The sequence below is a fragment of the Muntiacus reevesi genome, chromosome 1 (assembly GCF_963930625.1).
Source record: "Muntiacus reevesi chromosome 1, mMunRee1.1, whole genome shotgun sequence".
In the NCBI taxonomy this organism is placed as follows: Eukaryota; Metazoa; Chordata; class Mammalia; order Artiodactyla; family Cervidae; genus Muntiacus; species Muntiacus reevesi.
In genome coordinates this window covers 212,406,740-212,427,163 of record NC_089249.1, presented here as the reverse complement: position 1 = coordinate 212,427,163, position 20,424 = coordinate 212,406,740, and the positions used below count along the sequence as shown (strand labels likewise).

General features: G+C 37.1%; 1 protein-coding gene across 1 annotated transcript in view; it reads left to right on the top strand.

Moving 5' to 3' along the window:
- The window catches only part of HSD17B4 (hydroxysteroid 17-beta dehydrogenase 4), a 104,912-nt gene that overhangs the window by 45,937 nt on the left and 38,551 nt on the right, over window positions 1-20,424 (top strand). Inside the window, exons 9-14 of the mRNA XM_065918219.1 lie at window positions 264-355; window positions 3,401-3,425; window positions 4,915-5,043; window positions 10,878-10,981; window positions 12,391-12,627; window positions 15,145-15,196. Coding sequence (XP_065774291.1) covers window positions 264-355; window positions 3,401-3,425; window positions 4,915-5,043; window positions 10,878-10,981; window positions 12,391-12,627; window positions 15,145-15,196 — 639 coding nt within the window. The remainder of the gene's footprint in view (window positions 1-263; window positions 356-3,400; window positions 3,426-4,914; window positions 5,044-10,877; window positions 10,982-12,390; window positions 12,628-15,144; window positions 15,197-20,424) is intronic.

Genomic DNA, 20,424 nt, shown 5'->3' with positions numbered 1-20,424 from the left:
CTTCTAAACAGAACATTACTGACCTTGGAAAGGTATGTCTGATGCTTTCTGTGTTGGAAACCTGAAAGTCTCCATTGGGATGAAAAGATTCTTCTAAAAGCCTTGGATGTTAATACTAATTAATTTTGTATATTTGGTTTTTTTCTTATTTAAAAAGTCTCTGAATCTATAATTTATAAGTAAGGAATTTTTGGAAAGTAAAGTAATTGATTGAATATGTATATATTCCTGTTTGTAAGGGTTTCCTTTACTATATATTTCAGATCTTCTGGAAGCCCTAAAGCCGGATTACGTGGCACCCCTGGTCCTTTGGCTTTGCCATGAGAGTTGTGAAGAAAATGGTGGCTTGTTTGAGGTATTCTGCACCTTTCTCTTTTCTCCCAAAGCAATATTTGTTTAATAAAATATAAAAAAATTCAAAAATTCATATTTTTCAATTGTTTATGCCTGTAAAAATCTATATCAGTTGATATCACTTACGTGTTTTTTTAATATTATGTCTATGTTATAATTAAGGAACAAGCATGACTTATATCCTTTTTAGCAACTTGTAAATTCTGTTTTTCCCTAGTTATTTATTTCTGATATTATTGTCAGATGAAAGATTGTGATTGGTATGATGTATTTAGTCATACAGAAAATATTATTTTTTTGATATTGAGATATTGAGTAATTTTGATATTGAGATATTGAGTAGTAAAGTGAAAGGGTAGAACTGATGGTTTAAAGTCAGCCAGGTTGTATTTTGGTTTCTTGCTCTGGTAATTGCTGACTCCCTGGAGTAGTGTACAGATTAATCTCCCTGAATTTAGTTTTCTTGGGGTTTTGCTATGAGAACTGGAAATCATATTTTTAAACTCTTAGTATACATAGCAGTCACTCTTTAATTTTAACTATTATATCAGTATAGCAGGAATTCAGTCTGGGTATGATAGATCAGTAAACACAACTTATTAGTTGTATTGACTTTAAAAAGAAACTTTTCTATTTTTACCTGTTGCAAAGCTTTACAAATGTTATAAAAAGAAAAACCACACATAACCCACACCATCCAGTGAGATCCAGTTTTCATTTTATAGTCAAAATCCCTTCAGATTTCTTTATGCTGCTACATAAATAAATAAATAAATATATGTGTGTGTGTGTGTGTGTGTGTGTGTGTGTGTGTGTGTGTGTATATATTTTTTTTCTTTTTCTTTTTTTGGCTGTGCCTGCAGCATATAGGATCTTAGTTCCCTGACCAGGGATTGACCCCATGCCCCCTGCATTGGGAGTGCAGTGTGTTAACCACTGGCCTGCCAGAGAAGTCCCTATAGTTTTGAGTCCTCATTTGAGTTTGATCTTTTTTTCTTTTCTAGCATGAACTGTTATGTTTTCGGTCATCCTCCTTTGTTTGATTCTCTGTGGTAATATAATAATAAACCTATTGTATATGGAAATACATGACTCCAAAACTATTTCTTGGTAGCAGAATAACCTGGCTCAGTTTGAAATTAATGATATATTAGTCTGATTTATTTGAATAAAAAGCTGTTTCACTTACTAGTGAAAAGCAGTTTATATAGGTCTAAGCAGAGGTAGGTACCTCCACTTTCTTAATCACAGGCACAATTGATTGTGAATTGTGAAAATTAAAGGTGGAAAGAACCTTATGACTCTAGGTTTGTAGAAGATGAGATTTAATAATATGAAGCCATGTGGAGCTCCAAATGTGGCCTGCATGTCTTAATATCTTATTAAGGGAGTTTTATTTTTTTATTTTTATTTTTTTAAATTTATTTATTTATTTTTTTATTTTTCAGTGGGTTTTGTCATACATTGATATGAATCAGCCATAGAGTTACATGTATTCCCCATCCCGATCCCCCCTCCCACCTCCCTCTCCACCCGATTCCTCTGGGTCTTCCCAGCCCACCAGGCCCGAGCACGTTAAGGGAGTTTTAAAAATGTATTTGTCTTTTACATTTATATTTGTTATTAATTCTGTGAACAAAAATAGCGTCTGCTTTTTTTTTTTTAGAAAACTTCAAATATGCAGGGGAATATATAGAAGAAAATAAAATCTTCCACATTACTACTATCCAGATATTATTCCTATTCATATTTTTATGTATATTCTCTCCCAGTCTTTTATTAGATGTGCATTTTACACGAGTAGTCTCTTTTTTTAGATATGCATTTTACACAACACTCATTCATACACAGATAATTAGGATAATGCTAAGTGAAGTTTCGTATGTTATTGCTTTATTTTACTACATTGTGGACATTTTTAGCAGGGGACACTGGGTATGCAAAATTGAGTACAAAATACAGTAAGAGAGGTGTGTAATATCCTGACTTAAACCTCGAACGTAAGTTGCCACTTTGCAAAGTTTTGATAAATATCTAGAATGGCAGAGATTTTTGGGTCAGTTGGAGCTGTTGTTTCTTAGCATCTGAGATGAGTTTGCAGCTTGTGGCTTCACTCCCCAAATATGTTAAAAGATGATGTTTTTCTTGCCATCAATGCCATGCCACTGACAGCATCAAGGCTGATTGGCCTATTAAGATATATATAAAGGAAAGGGTGATTAAAAGCCACACTCTTGAACCTAGAACCACTGAGAAGTGTGTTGTTTGCTGATAATATCTTCCTCTCTTATATGCATTGGAACACTGTAGTTGTGGTGTTTGAAGATAGGGCAAAAAGATTTTCTTCCATCAGACGTTTTCTTCTGAGGATTTCCTTGAATGACTTTTGGAAAAAATATCATCTTTCTGCATGTTGATTAATGTATTTGGTCATTTGTCTTATGTATATATAAAGGTGTTTCATTAAAATGACTATGTAGTTCATTAAGTTAAATGCTGGTTTTATTTTTTGTTACTTTTTATTTATTTATTTTTATTCTTTAAGTCTTTGTAGAGGGACATGTAGAGGGACACCAAATGTGCACTGGGCACATTTGGTTTTTATATTGTTTAACCTTCAAGGTTACCTCACGAAGAGTGTACTATTATCCTAATTTTACATAAGTGGAATCTTGGGTATAGGGAAGTCAAATAGTTTGACCAGGATCGCACTGCTAGTCAATAGAAGAACTGGTATCACACCTTACAGAGTCATGCTTACTATGTATGTTGCTACTGTAGGTGCTGCTTAAGTTTTCTGCTTTGATAGCATAAATACTGCAAAGTCATGTGGGCCAGTGGGTTTTAGCAGATCTGTAGGTTTAGTAGATTTAGTGTTTTTAGTAGATTTAGCGTTTTTAGTAGATTTAACATTTTTTTCATCCTTTGTCATCTAGCATTCCGATACTCTTAAATAGTTTTTTTGTTTTTTTTTTTTTTAATTTTGAAATTTCTCTTAGTAGTTCCACATTAGATGGTATAACTTTTCCCCCCCTCTTTTTGGTAGGTTGGAGCAGGATGGATTGGAAAATGTAAGTGTCTTTTGATTTTTGTTTTGCTGTACATTACTTCCATTTTTTTAAACCTGTATATCCAGTTAGAGCTGTCAAATGTCTAACCGTGGGATCTAGTGCATGCATAATCAGACTCAAGCATTGTTATAGCAAACATGTCTTCTAAATAAAGGAAGTTGTCGTGCACGCCTGTGCCATGTTCCGGGATCTTTTCAATTTTTTTCCTGTTGGCAGTCCTTATTCAGTATTTGTCCTGTCTTCTTCAGAGCTGGCTGTTTCTTCAGACAGCACAGTATTTATATTGATGTTTGTCTGTCCATGTCTCTGACACACCCCACATGGTTGTTCAGCAGAGGAATGAGTGGGAGGGAGAGTGTCTGTTGAAAAGTTGGGAGAAGCTGTGTCCTAGATGGCTCAACTGGCAGGTTCTCTACTTCTCTCATTGACTCTTTTCTTCCTTGGAGCTATTCTTCTTCAGCCCAATAGTAAATTCGTCTGGCTTCAACCCTTTCTTCCCCCAGTTCTTAAAAGCTGTGAGCTCCAAACTGGATAATTACTTTACGGCATTTAAAAAAATGTTGTGAACATACCAGTATCCCAGTTCAAGTTTTCAGTTGGATGTTGGTATCAAAATTAATTGAATTATTTAATAGTCTGCCGTTAGTGGATGACATTGTTATAATAGAGTAATATTAATGATCTCTCCAGTTATGAAGTAACATATTATTCAAACTTTTTAAAGTATCTTGTGATATCTTTAAGAAAGAAAGGGTAGGTATTACAATAAAAGCCATATGTGGAACTTTATCAGTAGGAAATCTCTAGAGGCTTCTGTCATTCCCCAAGACAAATCTTCACTTTAGTCATCATCAAAATCTGACCATTATGTTTAAAGAAGTTTACTAGTGATTATTTATTTCCGAGGCCTTTTAAAAAAGAAACAATGTTAAAAATCTTGGAGCTTATGCAGCAATGATGATTTTTGTGAATCTGGGCAATCAAGTTGACTTCCCCTGGATAGAGAGGAAGAGCAAAAGGAGGAAAAGGGAGAATTATTTGGGGCTGTCTGATGCATTAATTTGATTATATGGAGTCTTTGACCTGTTACCATTTCAGTTTGCTATCCAGCAATGCTCTATTCTGTTCTGTTACCTTGAAGTGGAGTATCTAAGTGATCTGTGGTGATGAAGTCAGTTTTTCTGTGTGATTATATATAATTTAACTTCTTCTGATTCAGTGATTCATCCTACCTTTAGTAGTATCTGGCATAGTCAGAGGAGAAAGAGGTTTTTTGCTTCAGCTTTAAATATTTAAAAAAAGAAATTTAATACTATCTTAGTGGGTTTGAAGAATAAAATGCCATTTAAGGCTTGTATTAAAAGTCTTTAGAAGTTAGAATCTTTTTTCCAAATTCCATCTTTCTTGAAGTTAGAAAAAAATTCATCAGACTCATGAATTCTACTTTCTGTCTATGTGTTCAGCATCTGAGTTTTGTTTCTATAACCAGTACGATGGGAGCGAAGCCTTGGAGCCCTTGTGAGACAGAAGACTCAGCCAATGACTCCTGAGGCAGTGAAGGCTAACTGGACAAAGATCTGTGATTTCGATAATGCCACCAAGCCTCGAAGTATTCAAGGTAAAGAAGTGAGTTCGGTCCTGCCTGGGGGATCAGAGGCAATAAAGCATTCTCTTCTCTTATGGAACTATCTTCTTAACTGTGCTAACTTAGATGCTCGAGTCATCCACAGTACATTTTCTGCTCCAGTAGGTATTAGAACTCTCCAATTTCAGATACATATGTTACTCCCACTGTCAGTTTATCAATTTTCTTTTTTTTTGTCCTGTTACGTTTTTTTTTTTCAAGCCTCTTTTTATTTATTTTAAAAATATGAGCATCCAGTGGTCTTTTTATTTATTTTTAATTGCATTGGATCTTCTTGCTTTCGCATGGGCTTTCTCGAGCCTGCAGAGAGCCGGGACTGGCTACTCTTTGTTGCAGTGCGGGGACTTCTCATTGCAGTGGCTTCTTTTGTTTCAGAACACAGGATCTAGAGCAGGTGGGTTTCAGTAGTTGCAGCACACAGGCTCAGTACTTGTGGCTTGTGGGCCCTAGAGCACAAGGGCTTCAGGAGTTGTGGCATGCGAGCTTAGTTGCCCCTTGGTATGTGGAATCTTCCTGGATCAAGTATCAAACCCATGTCACCTGCATTAACTGGTAGATTCTTATCACCTGCGCCACCAGGGAAGTCTACTTTTTCCAGTTTTCTTATGATCCTAGTTTTTCAGTACATGTGTGATTGGGAGATGTTAGAAAGTGTTTACCCATTTGTGCTCAATGCATCTGTTCCCCCATCTGATGGTTGATTTCAGTCTTGCCATATCTAATCACATGCTCCTTATCTGACTTGATTTTTTTTTTTTTTCTGACTTGATTTTTTAAAAAAATTTCCTCAAAAGTTTATTTATGTCTATTTTATTAAGGCTTAGGTCTTTTCTATCTAGTGAATAGATTTTGCTTTGTTTTAGCACTTTGTCCTTGTTACTGTTTCTCTGCCTTTCTAAGATATTCCTTACTCCTTTTATCACCTCTGCTAATCTCAATGCTTCTTCAGAAAAACTCAAGCCCTAGATGTTCAACAAAATCTTCCCAGATATTTTGGGTTTCATGGATCTCTCTCTTAGCTGAACTCTTCCGCTTGGGCATCTAATCACTACTGCTTTCCACTACTTTTTTTTGTAAGTAGGTGGTTTCTTAGCTGGAGAGTTCCTTTGGAGGCAGAGACTATATCTTGTGTGTCCTTCTTCTGTATTTGGTGCTAGGGTAGTGCTGAACTCATAGAAAGCATTTAGTAAATGCTTGTTATTGTGAGTTGTTGAATCATCTATGATATGCCACAGGAAATGACCAATAAAAATTATGTTGTTTTTTCCAGTATAACTCACGTATGTTTATAGTATATGAAATTTAAAGGGCCTGTCTAGGAAAGATAATGAATTGAAATTATTTTACAGGAAAATTATTTTTCCCCCAGGATTATATTTAATGTTCAATAGAAGAATATATCTGAAAAATGACTAGTCTGTTATTTTTCTTTTTATCCTAATGATGCTTCCCTGTCTGCTGGTACACTTGCTAAAATTTTTGTTATGCTTTTCTCAATCAGGGTATGATTATTATGTCATTAGAAGTATCATTTTCTGTATTCTTTTTTTTTTTAGTATTTGAGGTAAGTTTAGTCTATGAATAGCAATCACCTATCAATGAAAATGAGGAAAAGGAAAAAGGAAGAAATACCTTAAAAAAACTTTTCTCAGATGTCAGAATTCCACTTCATTGCCTTAAAAGTATTAGACTAATTCTTTGCCAGTTGCTTCATTTGCTATTATTTTCTCCCACTCTGAAGGCTGTCTTTTTACCTTGCTTATAGTTTCTTTCATTGTACAAAAATTTTTAAGTTTAATTAGGTCCCATTTGTTTATTTTTGCTTTTATTTCCATTACTCTGGGAGGTGGGTCATAGAGGATTTTGCTGTGATTTATGTCAGAGAGTGTTTTGCCTCTGTTTTCCTCTAGGAGTTTTATGGTTAATTTCAAAAATATACAAACAACTCATGCAGCTCATTACCAGAAAAATAAACAACCCAATCAAAAAATGGGCCAAAGAACTAAACAGACATTTCTCCAAAGAAGACATACAGATGGCTAACAAACACATGAAAAAATGGTCAACATCACTCATTATCAGAGAAGTGCAAATCAAAACCACAATGAGGTACCATCTCATGCCAGTCAGAATGGCTGCTATCAAAAAGTCTACAAGCAATAAATGCTGGAGAGGGTGTGAGAAAAGGGAACCCTCTTACACTGTTGGTGGGAATGCAAACTAGTACAGCCACTATGGAGAACAGTGTGGAGATTTCTTAAAAAACTGGAAATAGAACTGCCATATGACCCAGCAGTCTCGTTGCTGGGCATTCACACTGAGGAGACCAGAATTGAAAGAGACACATGTACCCCAGTGTTCACTGCAGCACTATTTGCAATAGCTAGGACATGGAAGCAACCTAGATGCCCATCAGCAGATGAATAGATAAGAAGGCTGTGGTACATATACACCATGGAATAATATTCATCTATTAAAAAAGAACATATTTGGATCAGTTCTAATGAGGTAGATGAAACGGAGCCTATTATACAGAGTGAAGTAAGTCAGAAAGAAAAACACCAATACAGTATATTAGCACATATATATGGAATTTAGAAAGATGGTAATGACAACTCTATATGCGAGACAACAAAAGAGACATAGATATAAAGAACAGACTTTTGAGCTCTGTGGGAGAAGGCGAGGGTGGGTTGATTTGAGAGAATAGTATTGAAATATGTATTTTACCATATGTGAAATAGATGACCAGTCCAAGTTTGATGCATGAAACAGGGCACTCAAAGCCGGTGCACTGGGACAACCCAGAGGGATGGGATGGGGGGAGGTAGGAGGGAGGTTCAGGATGGGGGGGACATGTACACCTGTGGCTGATTCATGTCAATGTATGGCAAAAGTCACCACAATATTGTACAGTAATTAGCCTCCAATTAAAATAGATAAATTAATTTTAAAAAATATCAGACTAATATAAAGAAAAAGGTAACTAATGAATTATATATTTATAAATGAAAAGATACCCCTAGTATTTGAAGTATACAGTTAGGGAAAAAAACCTTACATTGTTTGTAAAATCGAGACTTTCCAAGCACCCATATCAGTGTCTTCATTTTACAGATGATGGAGCTGAATTTCAGAAAAGTTGAATAAGTGGGCCACACTTTCTCAGTGTTTGAGCCAAGAGTTAATTCGGATGGTCTGTCTGTGAGTTCAGTACTGTCAGTCTGTACCAAGGTTGTTGCTGTTGTTTAGTCGCGGAGTTGTATCCGGCTCCAGGAGAGGCTCCTCTGTCCATGGGATTTCCCAGGCAAGAACACTGAAGTGCGTTGCCATTTCCTTCTCCATTTCCTGACTCAGGGATCTTACCTGCATCTCCTGCCTTGGCAGGCGGGTTCTTTACCACTGTGCCACCAGGGGAAGCCCTGATACTTTCAGTTAAATGGCCTCCTATCTAGGCAGCAACCCAAATGGGGTGGTAAGAGAAGCATTAGTAGGCAAGAAACCTCTCCACTAGCTTCCTCAGGAATGGCAGAAACCCCTGGTCATCTCACATTCTGTAGTCTAGGTACCATTTTTGTCTGAGTTTAGGAGGAGGCCCATATATCTAAGGTTTGTTAGGAAGGTCCAAGAGCTTTTGGAATCTTAGGGCACATGTTACTCATGATGCTCCATGAGTCTCTTTTATTAACCTTATTAGATCTCAGAATAGCAGCTTCTGAACTCTCTGGAGTCATTGGTCATAATGGGTGGTTTTCTGTGGAAGAATTTTCAGTAATATTTTCTGAGGCTACCTGTATAGAGGCCTGGGGGTAATCTTGACTTTGTTGCATCCTGGAGGGGGTTGGTGATGGTGGGGAAAGAAGGGAAATTAGCTTTCCCTCCACCAGCTTGGAATTGTACGTCTGCGGACAAGGGCCCCACTTTACAGAATTGTAACATTGCTCAGAGACTTTGCAAAACTCCGAGCCTGCTTAGAATCTTAACCTGAAGAGTCTATGGACACACCCAGTTATCTTTCGTCTGCTCAGTCTTCCACAGTTTTTTCCTGTAATAGCAGCCTGATATCATATAGTCAGTTCATGAACACAAGTGAAGTTTCTGTAGTAGGTTTGCTGGATATTACAGGCGTGATTATCTAAAGCATTGTAGTTTTTCTCAGTCACATCTGTAACAAAAGCATTTTGTGTGTGTGTATGTGGAAATAGCTTACATTTATTTGGATTTTACCAGCGGAACATTAGCTCTTAATGACTCTTGAAAGATGCTTTTGTGATCTTTATGTAATAGGTTTACCAAAGCACCCTGTCTTATTTAAATTCCAGTAATCCTAAAGAGAAAATTCAGTTTGTGCATCTTTAGTTATCCTGCAGTTGAGGGACTTGAATTTCATGACTGAAAATCTTTTTCAGTATAAATGAAATATAGTTCTATATAAGAAAAATCTGGAAGTTTGTCATGTATGTCACTATTTTTTTTTCCGGTATGCCACTATTTAAATGGCAGTGTGCAATAATTGGCTAGATGTTTCATATGTGCAAATGTTTTTCCCATACGTTAGAGGGAGTGGTATTTTTAAATTTATTTTTAATTGGAGGACAGTTGCTTTATAATGTATTTGTTTCTGCTATACAACAACGTGAATCAGCTCTAAGTATACATATATCCCCTCCCTCTGGAGCCTCTCTTGCACCTTCCCTCTCCCTGGACCCCTTCCCTCCCTGTCATCACCGAGAAGCGAGCTGAGTTCCTTGTGCTATTAGCATCTTCCCACTAACTGTCTGTTTCACACTTGGCTAGCATATATATGTCGATGCTTCTCTCTCGTTTCGTCCCCTGGCCTTCCCCTGTTGTGTCCACAGGTCCATTCTCTATGTCGACGTCTCCATTCCTGTCCTGCAAATAGGTTCATCAGTACTGTTTTCCTAGATTCCATATATATGCATTCATATATGATATTTGGGCTTCCCAGGGGGTAGTGGTAAAGAACCTGTCTGCCAGTGCAGGAGATGTAAGAGACGTGGGTTTGATCCCTGAGTTGGGAAGATCCCCTGGAGGAGGCCATGGCAAACCTCTTCGATACTCTTGCTTGGAGAATCCCATGGACAGAGAAGCCTGGTGGGGTCCAGTTCATAGGGTCGAAAAGAGTCAGACATGACTGAAGTGACTTAGCACAACACATACGATGTTTACTTTTCTCTTTCTGACTTACCTCACTCTGTGTAACAGGCTCTAGGTTCATTGACCTTGGAGTGATTTTTTAAAAATTAACTTTTGTTGGAGTATAGTTGATTTACAATGTTGTGTTAGTGTACAGCAAAGTGAATCAGTTATACATATACATGTATCCACTCTTTTTTGGGTTCATCTCCCATTTAGTCATTATGGAGTACTGCGAAGAATTCCCTGTGCTAACAGTAGGTACTTATTAGATACGTGTTTTCTGTGTAGCCGTGTATATATTTCAATTACAGTTTCCCAGTTTATTCCTTCCCCTCTCCTCTTCTCCCTTGGTCACATCAGCTTGTTTGCTACACCTCTAACTCTGTTTTATAAATAAGTTCATTTGTACCATTTTTTTAGATTCTATATATAAGTGATATCACAGTTATTTGTCTTTCTCTTTCTGACTTACTTCACTCAGTATGACAATCTCTGGGTCCACCCATGTCTTTGTTTAACATTATTTCAGTTCTTTCTATGGCTGAGTAATATTCTATTACATATGTGTACCACATCTTTATCCATTCATCCATTGATGGATAAAAAGCATTATTATTATTATTTATTATCCTTTTTTTTTTTTTTAGAGTCCATTGGCAGTATAGTTGAAGCTCTAAATAAAATAAATTCAGGTGAAGGAGTTTCAGCAAATCAGACCAGTCATGCAGCATCAGCAGCCCCGTCTGGATTTGTAAGTGGAGGAGAAAACCTAAACCTCTGCCTTCTCTAAAGATTTCTTCTTTTCTTTCCTTTTTTTCTTTCTCTTTTCTTTCATGCAAAAAGTGGTTTTCCAAGCTATTAATTTATTGTTCAATAGGAAAGATAAATGACCGTAACCGTAAAACTTTATAAAACATGTACTAAATATGTATAAAATTTGAATGGAATTAAGGTTAAAATATGAAATGTAACTTTTACTTACTCTTCTTCAGTGTGTCTTTTGTTTTTTGGAGCATTTTGATAAGCATACTTTCGTCACTTTCTAACTTTTTAGAAAAGGATATTTAGTTTAGTGAGTCATGTCTTTTAAGAGAAAGCATTGACAGATTGTATTTTGGAAATATGTCAACATGGCTGCAAGTAAAAAGTCTCCCACTGTGTCAGAAAGTCTAATAGAAGTCTGGTTATAGCTCTTGTGAAGTTTGCTGATTAACTATCTCTGGTGTGTCTCCTTTTCTTTTTTTTAATTGTAGTGCATAAATAAGAAATAAATCATTTGACACATTCAGTTGTGGTGTTTTGTGACTCACGGCAGGCATAGTGATAAACAATCTAATTTTAACCCTGAGAATATGATCAGTTTATAAATGTGATTTTACTCTGTTGGCCCACTTTTTGGTTAAGGGCAAGATAGAAAATATTTTAGGCTAGATGGACCACGCACTGCTTCTGACACATAATCTTATTTTTCTTTTGTTAGACCACTCTTAGAAGATGTAAAAAATCATTCTTAAGTCTCGGTTGTTGTTTGTTGACTCCTGCTTAAAATGAAAGTGATCAAAAATTGGACATCATTCTTTTATAACCTGATATGCTTCACAAATTAGCTAGGCAGGTCATCACTAAGTAGAAAAATATAATATCCAGTTAGATAAAGAACAGTTCTGGGTAACAACTTAAGGTAAAAATCTAATTTTAACTCAAACTATTATGAGGGAGTCTAATTTATAATAAGCACTAAACAGCGTTTTGCTCATCTGTTTATACTGACTTTTATATAATAGAGCTTACAGAGCCATTCACTATTCCTATTTATAATAAATTTGTTATTTTTTTATAATTTTGAGTAGCTAACAATCACTGAATTAATAGAGTTTTCCTTCGTCAGAGACAGGAAGGTTGAAAATGAGATATCCTATCTGTTAGCAAGAAGCAGGCAATAAAAAAGTACTTATTTGTAAATGAAGTCTTTTTCCACATGTTTTTAATTGTCTTTACTTAAAAACCAAATGTAATGAAACATATTCCATTCAAATTCACTAAAATACCATTCTATTTATGAAACTAAATATGTCACAGTTAATAGTTTTGAAAAGTTAACAATTTAAAGATTTGATAAGAATATCAGTGAAAAAATAATTTTCTACAATTGGTCCACAGGCTGGAGCTATTGGGCATAAACTTCCTCCATCTTATGCTTCTTATGCGGAACTGGACACTATTATGTATGCCCTTGGAGTGGGAGCATCAGTCAAGGAGCCAAAAGATATGAAGTTTATTTATGAAGGGAGTTCTGATTTCTCCTGTTTGCCAACCTTCGGAGTTATTCTTGCTCAGAAATCTGTATTGGGTGGAGGATTAGCAGAGATTCCTGGGCTTTCAATCAACTTGGCAAAGGTATGCATAATAAGAAATCTTTGTTTTTCTGTTTTTAAATATGATTGGTAAATGTCACATTAGTGTGTGTGTAGTGTACGCAGCAGTATGTACTGGTTGATTCAGGAATAAAGATTTAACATGTCTTTTGATTTTTCTTTTTAAGAACAGAAGGGTAGGCAGCTGAAAAGGCAAGCAAAAAGAAGAAAACAACAATTATGTACAGTCCTGCAACCTTGGCATAATGTTATTAATTCTCTCTGTGTCATTAGTTGCTATTTGACCAAGAGTAAATAGCTTCTCTAAGCTTCAGTTTCCTTATATGTAAGTTCCGTATGATAATCGTTACCTGATCATAGTGATGAAGGAGCAAGAGGAAAGAGTATGTGAAACAGAGAGAACAGGTGAAAAAGGCCCAAGGCAGGTGCATACTTAGCTTATTTTTAGAACAGCAGGGAGGCCAATACAGCTAGCTATAAATGAGCAAGGGGGCAGTGATAGGAGAAGAGGGCCTTGTAGTCACTTGAGAATTTCAGCTCACTCTGATTAATATGAGAGGCCATTTGTAGTGCTTTGAACAGAGGAGTGATATGATCCGGCTATGTTCACTCACAGTCTCATTTTTGCTTCTCTATAGAGAATGGATTATATGGGGGCCAAGCATGGAAGCAGGGAAACCAGTTTGGAGTCTATTATAGTAATTCTAGCACAAGGCTTGATGTACATGAAAAAAAAGAGGAGTCAAGGATGAAGGTTTTTGGTCTGGTTAACTGGGATGATGTATATGCGTATATATCTATGTATGATTTATAATTAATTATACACAATATATTTAACATGAACAGTAGTTACATATGACGTATTACTATGTATAATAAAATAGATGTGTGCAGTTACTTTAAGGTGGGGATGATTAGGAGTTGATTTTGGTGGCGATACAAAGTGGGCAGTTGAATATATGAGTTTAGAGGTTGGGGGATGGTCCTCCTGGGATTCTTAGCATTTAAGTGAGATTTAAAGGCGTGAAACTATATGAAATCACCAGTGTATGAATATAGGTAGAGAAAATCCTGAATTTGGGAATTCTGTGGTGAATTGAGGTTTACAAGATGAGGAGAAGATAAGAGAGACTGGGAAGGAATGAGATGGAAGGAATGAATGAAAAGGAAGGAATGGGAGGAATGAGACTGGGAAGGAAAGAGAGACTGGGAAGAAAGAGACTGGGTGAGGTATGAGGAATGTCAGGAGAATGTGGTATTTGAGAAGCAGAGTGAATAAGGTGTTTCAAGAAGGAAGGAGCAAACAATTGTGAGAAGGTTTCTGAGGTAGGATATGTTTTATTTCTTGAAGTAAGGTTCAGGTCATAGACCCAGTTGATAACTGTTGAATTGTAAACCCTTAAACTGATTTCTGTGATTTTGATTGATTGGAGAACCCATTTACTAGAGAATCATTAGTTCATTGCTTCTCTGAGTCCATGAGAATCTACACTTATTTTATTATTTGATGAAGTTGGGAGGGAGGCAAGAAATAGATGCCAAGAAGTTTGTTGTTTCAGTCATTCTCCCATGGCATTTGTTGCATACAGTTTTCCTGTTTGGATAATGTCCTTGTAAACAATTAAAGCTGATATTTCAGAATTCTTCCTTGGAGTTGAAAGGAATTGGGCATCATGAATGGTATTCAAAATCTGTGACTGGAAATGATAGCCACCTTGGAATTTGAATCCCAGTCTTCCCAACCTTGAGTTTCCAGACATGATATTGAGGCCATCCTTCATTTGTCCTCTCATCACTATCCTCCTCCGCATTCTGTTTCCTTTCTGGGTTCTGAGGAAGACTGGGAATTAAACTGTCCCATAGCAGTGGAGTGTGGTTGTTCGGATATGTGGTCAGGTTTTTTTTTTTTTAATTGTTGTTCACTTGTTTTCCTGTATTATATTCTTATATTCTTACTTTGATAAATTGAGGTTAATGTGGCTGTGAAATTACACAAGGTCTTTAGATTTACTCTTTGTAGGTAATTTGTGAGATACAACACTAAGGAAATGTTGGCATTGATAGTGCTTTTACTGTAACCATGGCTTTAATGTTTATCTTTGTGTTTTGGTTGAGTCATTTGTATTTGCCAGGTATCACCTGAAATTACTAGTACTGACTAGTTTGTTTGTTTTTATTCAGTAGATATATAGTGGATACCCAGTATATTCCAAGCATGGTGATAAGCCCTGAGAATATACTGAGTTTAGTGTCTTCATGGCAAATAATACATGATTATCATTCAGCAAGGATTAAGAATGTCAAGAAAGAAGACAGTGTGTCTTCTCTGTTCCAGAAAGTCAATAGTCTTTAAATTGGGGGACTGATGATTTCTGAATAATATAGTTAAGGAATAAGAGGCAAACTGAGATAGATAGTTTGGGGGAAGTAGTCATGTGAACAAGTGGGCAGTGAAATGCCACTTAGGATTAGCAGTATTCACAGAAGAGCCTATGGAGAAAGGAAGTCTACTGACAAAATTTTGCTTACCTTGATGTAGATTCTTCATGGGGAGCAGTACTTGGAGTTATATAAACCAATTCCCAGAGCAGGTGAGTTCTTGATCATACCATAATTTTATGTTCTGACTAACCTTCCAAACTGTGTCAATGTGTTAAACTGGCAGAGAAGTGACTAAATAAATTCTATTGTAAGTTATTTGTGTGCATGTCAGCCATTAGTGTATATTGATGTTTTTTGTTTAGTCACTGTAATATGTCTAATTCTTTGCAACCACAAGGCCTTTAGCTCGCTAGTCTCCTCTGTCCATGGGATTTCCCAGGCAAGAATACTGGAGTGGGTTGCCATTTCCTTCTCCCGGGGATCTTCCTGACCCAGGGATTGGACCTCCGTCTCCTGCATTAGCAGGTGGATTCTCTCCTGCTGAGCCACCAGGAATTCCCATATCGATGTTAACTAGTTCTTATTTTGGTTACTTAAATATCATCCTATTCGAATAGTTTTATTTAATAAATTACTTCAGGAAACTACTTAAAATCTGATCAACAACTGAAAGGAGCATTTTCTGTGTATATCTTAAACTTAGTGATTGTGTATAGTCAGTCCCATGGATGTGATTCTTCATTCTTTTCTCAGGTATTTGTGTTGGTACTGATTTTCATAAAGCAAAGAATGTTAAAAGATACAGGATGTCTTGTAATTAACTTTTTCCTATTTTCTTTTAGAGTAAGTAAAATCACGTCTGTCTTAATCAGTTTATTTTTCTCAGTAATATCTTACTTGTTCAGTAGAGCCTCCCAGTTTTTCACTTTAATTTGATGTATTTGTTTTGTGTTGCTACTCTGATGTCAGAATATTTATATGCTGACCGTATAAGGTGGTAAAACACAAAAAAAGTCTGTCATATTATGTAATGTAGAGGTTAGCCTGTAGCTAGAATTGTACTTTAATTTTTTTCTAAATCTTTGTATTTTATTTTGGAGAAGGAAATGGCAACCCACTCCAGTATTCTTGCCTGTGGAATCCCACCGACAGAGGAGCCTGGTGGGCTATAGTCCACGGGGTCGCAAAGAGTCGAACGTGACTTAGCGACTAAACAACTTTATTTTATTAAACATAAGATTCTGATTGCTTAAGGCTGAATAGTTCTATTTCAGTGTTGGTGTTACTTGTTTCTGGTTGTTCTTGTAGTCGTCCCTGTTTTTTTTTTCTTTTAGTTTCTTCCTTTGTGGTTTTGTGCTTTTCTTTTGCTTGTGTTCCTTTCTCTTTTGTTTTTGGGTATCTGTGGTAGGTTTTTGATTTGCAGTTACCATGGAATTCATATACGTTGATCTATGACTATATTTGTTTTAAGCCAGGTAGCCCTTTAAGTTCAGACACATTCTAAAAGAGCTATATTTTTTGCTCCCTTCCCCCACACTTTGTGTTTTTGATATCATAGTTTCCATCTTCATGTTTATCTCTTTACTTATTGTTGTCATACTTGATTTTACTAGTTTTTGTTTTTTAATCTTTGTACTAGCTTATTTAAGTATTTGAACCTCTGTCTTTCCTATATATTTGCCTTTCTATTGGGATTTTTCCTTTTCTAAACTTAATTCTTATTATATCCTTTCTTTTTCTATTTAGAGAAGACCCTTTAACATTTATTTTAGGGTTGGTTAGTATTGATGAACACTTAATTTTTGCTTATCCAAAAAGTTCTTTATATCTCTTTCAATTCTGAAGGATAATCTTGCTGGGAAGAGTAGCCTAGGTTGTAGGTTTCCCTTCTGGCACTGTAAATACATTATGCCACTCCCTTCTGGCCTGCAGAGTTTCTGCAGAAAAATCAGCTGATAGCCTTGTGGAGATTCTTTTGTATATGACCCTCTCTTTTTCTTTTTGCTATCTTTAGAATTCTTTCTTTAGCTTTTTCCATTTTAATTATGGTATGTCTTGGTGTGGGTCTGTTTGGATTTATCTTCTTTAAGATCTGCTGTGCTTCCTGTACCTAGACATCTGTTTCCTTCTTTAGGCTTGGGAAGTTTTCAGCCAAATTTCATCAAATAAATTTTTACTCTGTTTTTCTTCTGGGACCCCTGTAATGGAATGTTGATGTGCATGATATTACCCAAAGATCCCTTAAAATGTTCTCTGCTTTTTACTTTTCACTGTTCTGATTGAGTGAGTTCCAGTATTCTATCTTCTAGATCACGTACGTATTTTTCTGTATCACTGAGTTCAGCTCCCTTCAGTCGCTCAGTCATGTCTGACTCTGCGACTCCAGGGACTGCAGCATGCCAGGCTTCCCTGTCCATCACCAACTCTCAGAGCTTGCCCAGACTCATGTCTATTGAGTCGGTGATGCCATCCAACCATCTCATCCTCTGTCATCCCCTTCTCCTCCTGCCTTCAGTCTTTCCCAGCATCAGACTCTTTTCCGATGAGTCAGTTCTTTGCATCAGGTGGCCAGAGTATCGGAGGTCCAGCTTCAGCATCAGTCCTTCCAATGAATATTCAGGACTGATTTCCTTTAGGATGGACTGGTTGGATCTCCTTGCAGTCCAAGGGACTTTCAAGAGTCTTCTCCAACACCACAGCTCAAAAGCATCAATTCTTTGGCACTCAGTTGTCTTTGTAGTCCAACTCTCACATCCATACATGACTACTGGAAAAACCGTAGCTTTGACTAGATGGACCTTCTGTTGGCAGAGTGATGTCTCTGCTTTTTAGTATGCTGTCTAGGTTTGTCATAGCTTTTCTTCCAAGGTGCAAGCATCTTTTAATTTCATGGCTATGCTCACCATTTGGAGTGATTTTGGAGCCCCAAAAAATAAAGTCTGTCACTGTTTCCATTGTTTCCCCATTTATTTACCATGAAGTGATGGGACCAGATGCCATGATCTTAGTTTTCTAAATGTTGAGTTTTAAGCCAGCTTTTTCACTCTTCTCTTTTACTTTCATCAAGAGGCTCTTTAGTTCTTCTTCACTTTCTGCCATAAGGGTGGTGTGCTGTTAATTCCTTTTAGTGCATTTTTCTTTTCAGTTAGTCTATATTCTTCAGTACAGAACAGCTGTGATTGGTTCTTTTTAAAAAATTTCTAGTTCCTTTTTAAAGCTCTCATTGTATTTGTCTATTCTTTTTCCTAATTCAGTTAGCATTCTTATTATTAATGCTTTGAATTCTTTATCTGGCAAATTATTCATTTCTGTTTCGTTTGTTGTTTTTATTCAGGAATTTTCTCTTGCTCTTTCAATTGAAACAGACTCCTCTGTATTTTCATTTTGCTTATCTATTTCTTTATCTATTGAAATCAGGTGAAACAATTTTGTGGGTGTGCCCCTGTGCAGTCTGCAGGTGCCCAGTGGCTTTGATGGGAGAGCTGGATTTGATGTGAGCACAGTTTAGGTCTTTCCTCAGGGTGTGCTGACAGCTATCACCTTTGTAGGGGGTGGGGCTGGAGATGGAAGAGTAGAGTCAGATGTTAGGTGGGGCTTCTCAGCTTAGTTGCTGTTCCCCCCACCCCCAGATCCCCCCAACTAGGGGCAGGGGCAGCTGTCTAATTGCTGGAGCAGAAGCCCTGAGGGTTGGGTCTGAGCTGGTTCAGTTCCCTTTAGGTATGTGCTCTTCCCGCTTCAAGCACTGACACCCTTGCCCCGGAGTGGTTCAGTAGAGGAGTGGCTGGTATGGGTGTTTCAGTGAGGGTTGGGGCATGGGCTTTGTTGGCCTGGCCACCATCAGAGATCTGGGCCCTCTGCGCAGTCACCAGTAATGTCTGTCCCCTCCCTGTTCTGATGCCGCTTAGGGTTTGGACCCCCTTAGCATCTTATAGCTGAGCCTTTTCCTTGATCCATGGCAGCCTAGACTGTGGAGCTGTGATGCGATGTGTGGTGATGGAGTGTTCCCTCGGCTCAGGCTGGGAACCAGAGAATTTTTTTTTTGTAGAAAACCAGTCAGCCACCCAGGTGGTTTCAGTATGTCCTCTCTGCCCTGCCTTGGGAATAAGTGAGTATTCACTCGCTCCTGGAGTCTAGGCTTCCCATAACCCTCTTGTCCCGGTGGCCTTCCAGCCAGCCATGGGAGCATGTCCTCCCTTTGCTGGACACCCAATATGTGGCTTAAATTGCTCAGTCCCCCAGGAAGGTCTCTCCCTACACCATCTCCCTTTTCCTTTGAGTCCTCTCCCACCGGCCCTTACCTGATTGCTTTTCTTCACTTCCTACCTGATTACCTGTGGGTCTTTTTTATAGTCTTGGTTGTATAGGAGTCTTTCTGTTGGTCTCCACTTAATTTTCAGTGGAGGTGTATTTTTGATGAGTTTGTGCGGCAGGTGAATTCTGTGTCCTCCTACTCTGCCATCTCAATTTGAGTCTTCAGTTTGGTATTACAGCCTGTTTTTACACAGTTCCTTTTATCTGAGGCAGTGTGCAGTGTGTGGTTATGTGAGGAAGTTTGGCTTTTATTTTAAAGACAGTAGATAACTACTGAAGGACCGTAAGGAGAGAATTATATGATCAAATGTGGGTTTTAGAAAGCATCAGCTCTGGCTCCTGTTTGTAATGCTTGGATTGAGAAGGGAATGAGATAGAGGGAAGGAGATTTTGTAAGAGACTTTTGTAATAATCTAGGTTAGAGAATGTGGTTGATTGACAAGGATTGTAGGCATCAGTAGGGATATAAGTGGAGAAACTGTAGGGATATAAAAGAAGTAGGCTTGGTATTTGTTTAAATGTGCAGTTGATTATCGGGTTATCTGCAATTTGACAATTATTTATCAGTTGCTTCCTAACATCTAAGACTTTCTGTTAGGGTTACAAATAAACAGAAAATGAAACAAATCTGGACTGTGTCCTTTTGGAGCATATAACCTAGTTGTTGGGGAGGGCAGCCTATAATTTAAAAAAAAGACGCATACAAATAAATGTATAATTACAACTATATGTGATAAACATTACAGATGAAACATACTTGATACCATTAGAACTTAAAATAGAAGGATTTGGCATAATCAGGTTGACTCTGGGAAAAAATAGCTTCAGACATAATATGGAGCATGTGTTAAAGTTGGTCAGAGTGAATGTGCAGGTAACTAGTTAGAAGTCTGTTGTGGTAGTTGAAATAAAATGATGGTAGCTTAGGCAAAGGTGGTGGTGGAGAGATAGAAGTGGAAGAATCAGAAGCAGCTTAGGAGATGAAAGTGACAGCAACCTAGTTAACCTCAACATTATTTTATTTTTTTAAATTTATTTTTTTATTTTATTTTATTTTTTTAAATCATCTTTCATACCCAGGCAGGTACCAAGATCTTTGATTTTCTCCCTTCAGTGCACTTAGGAT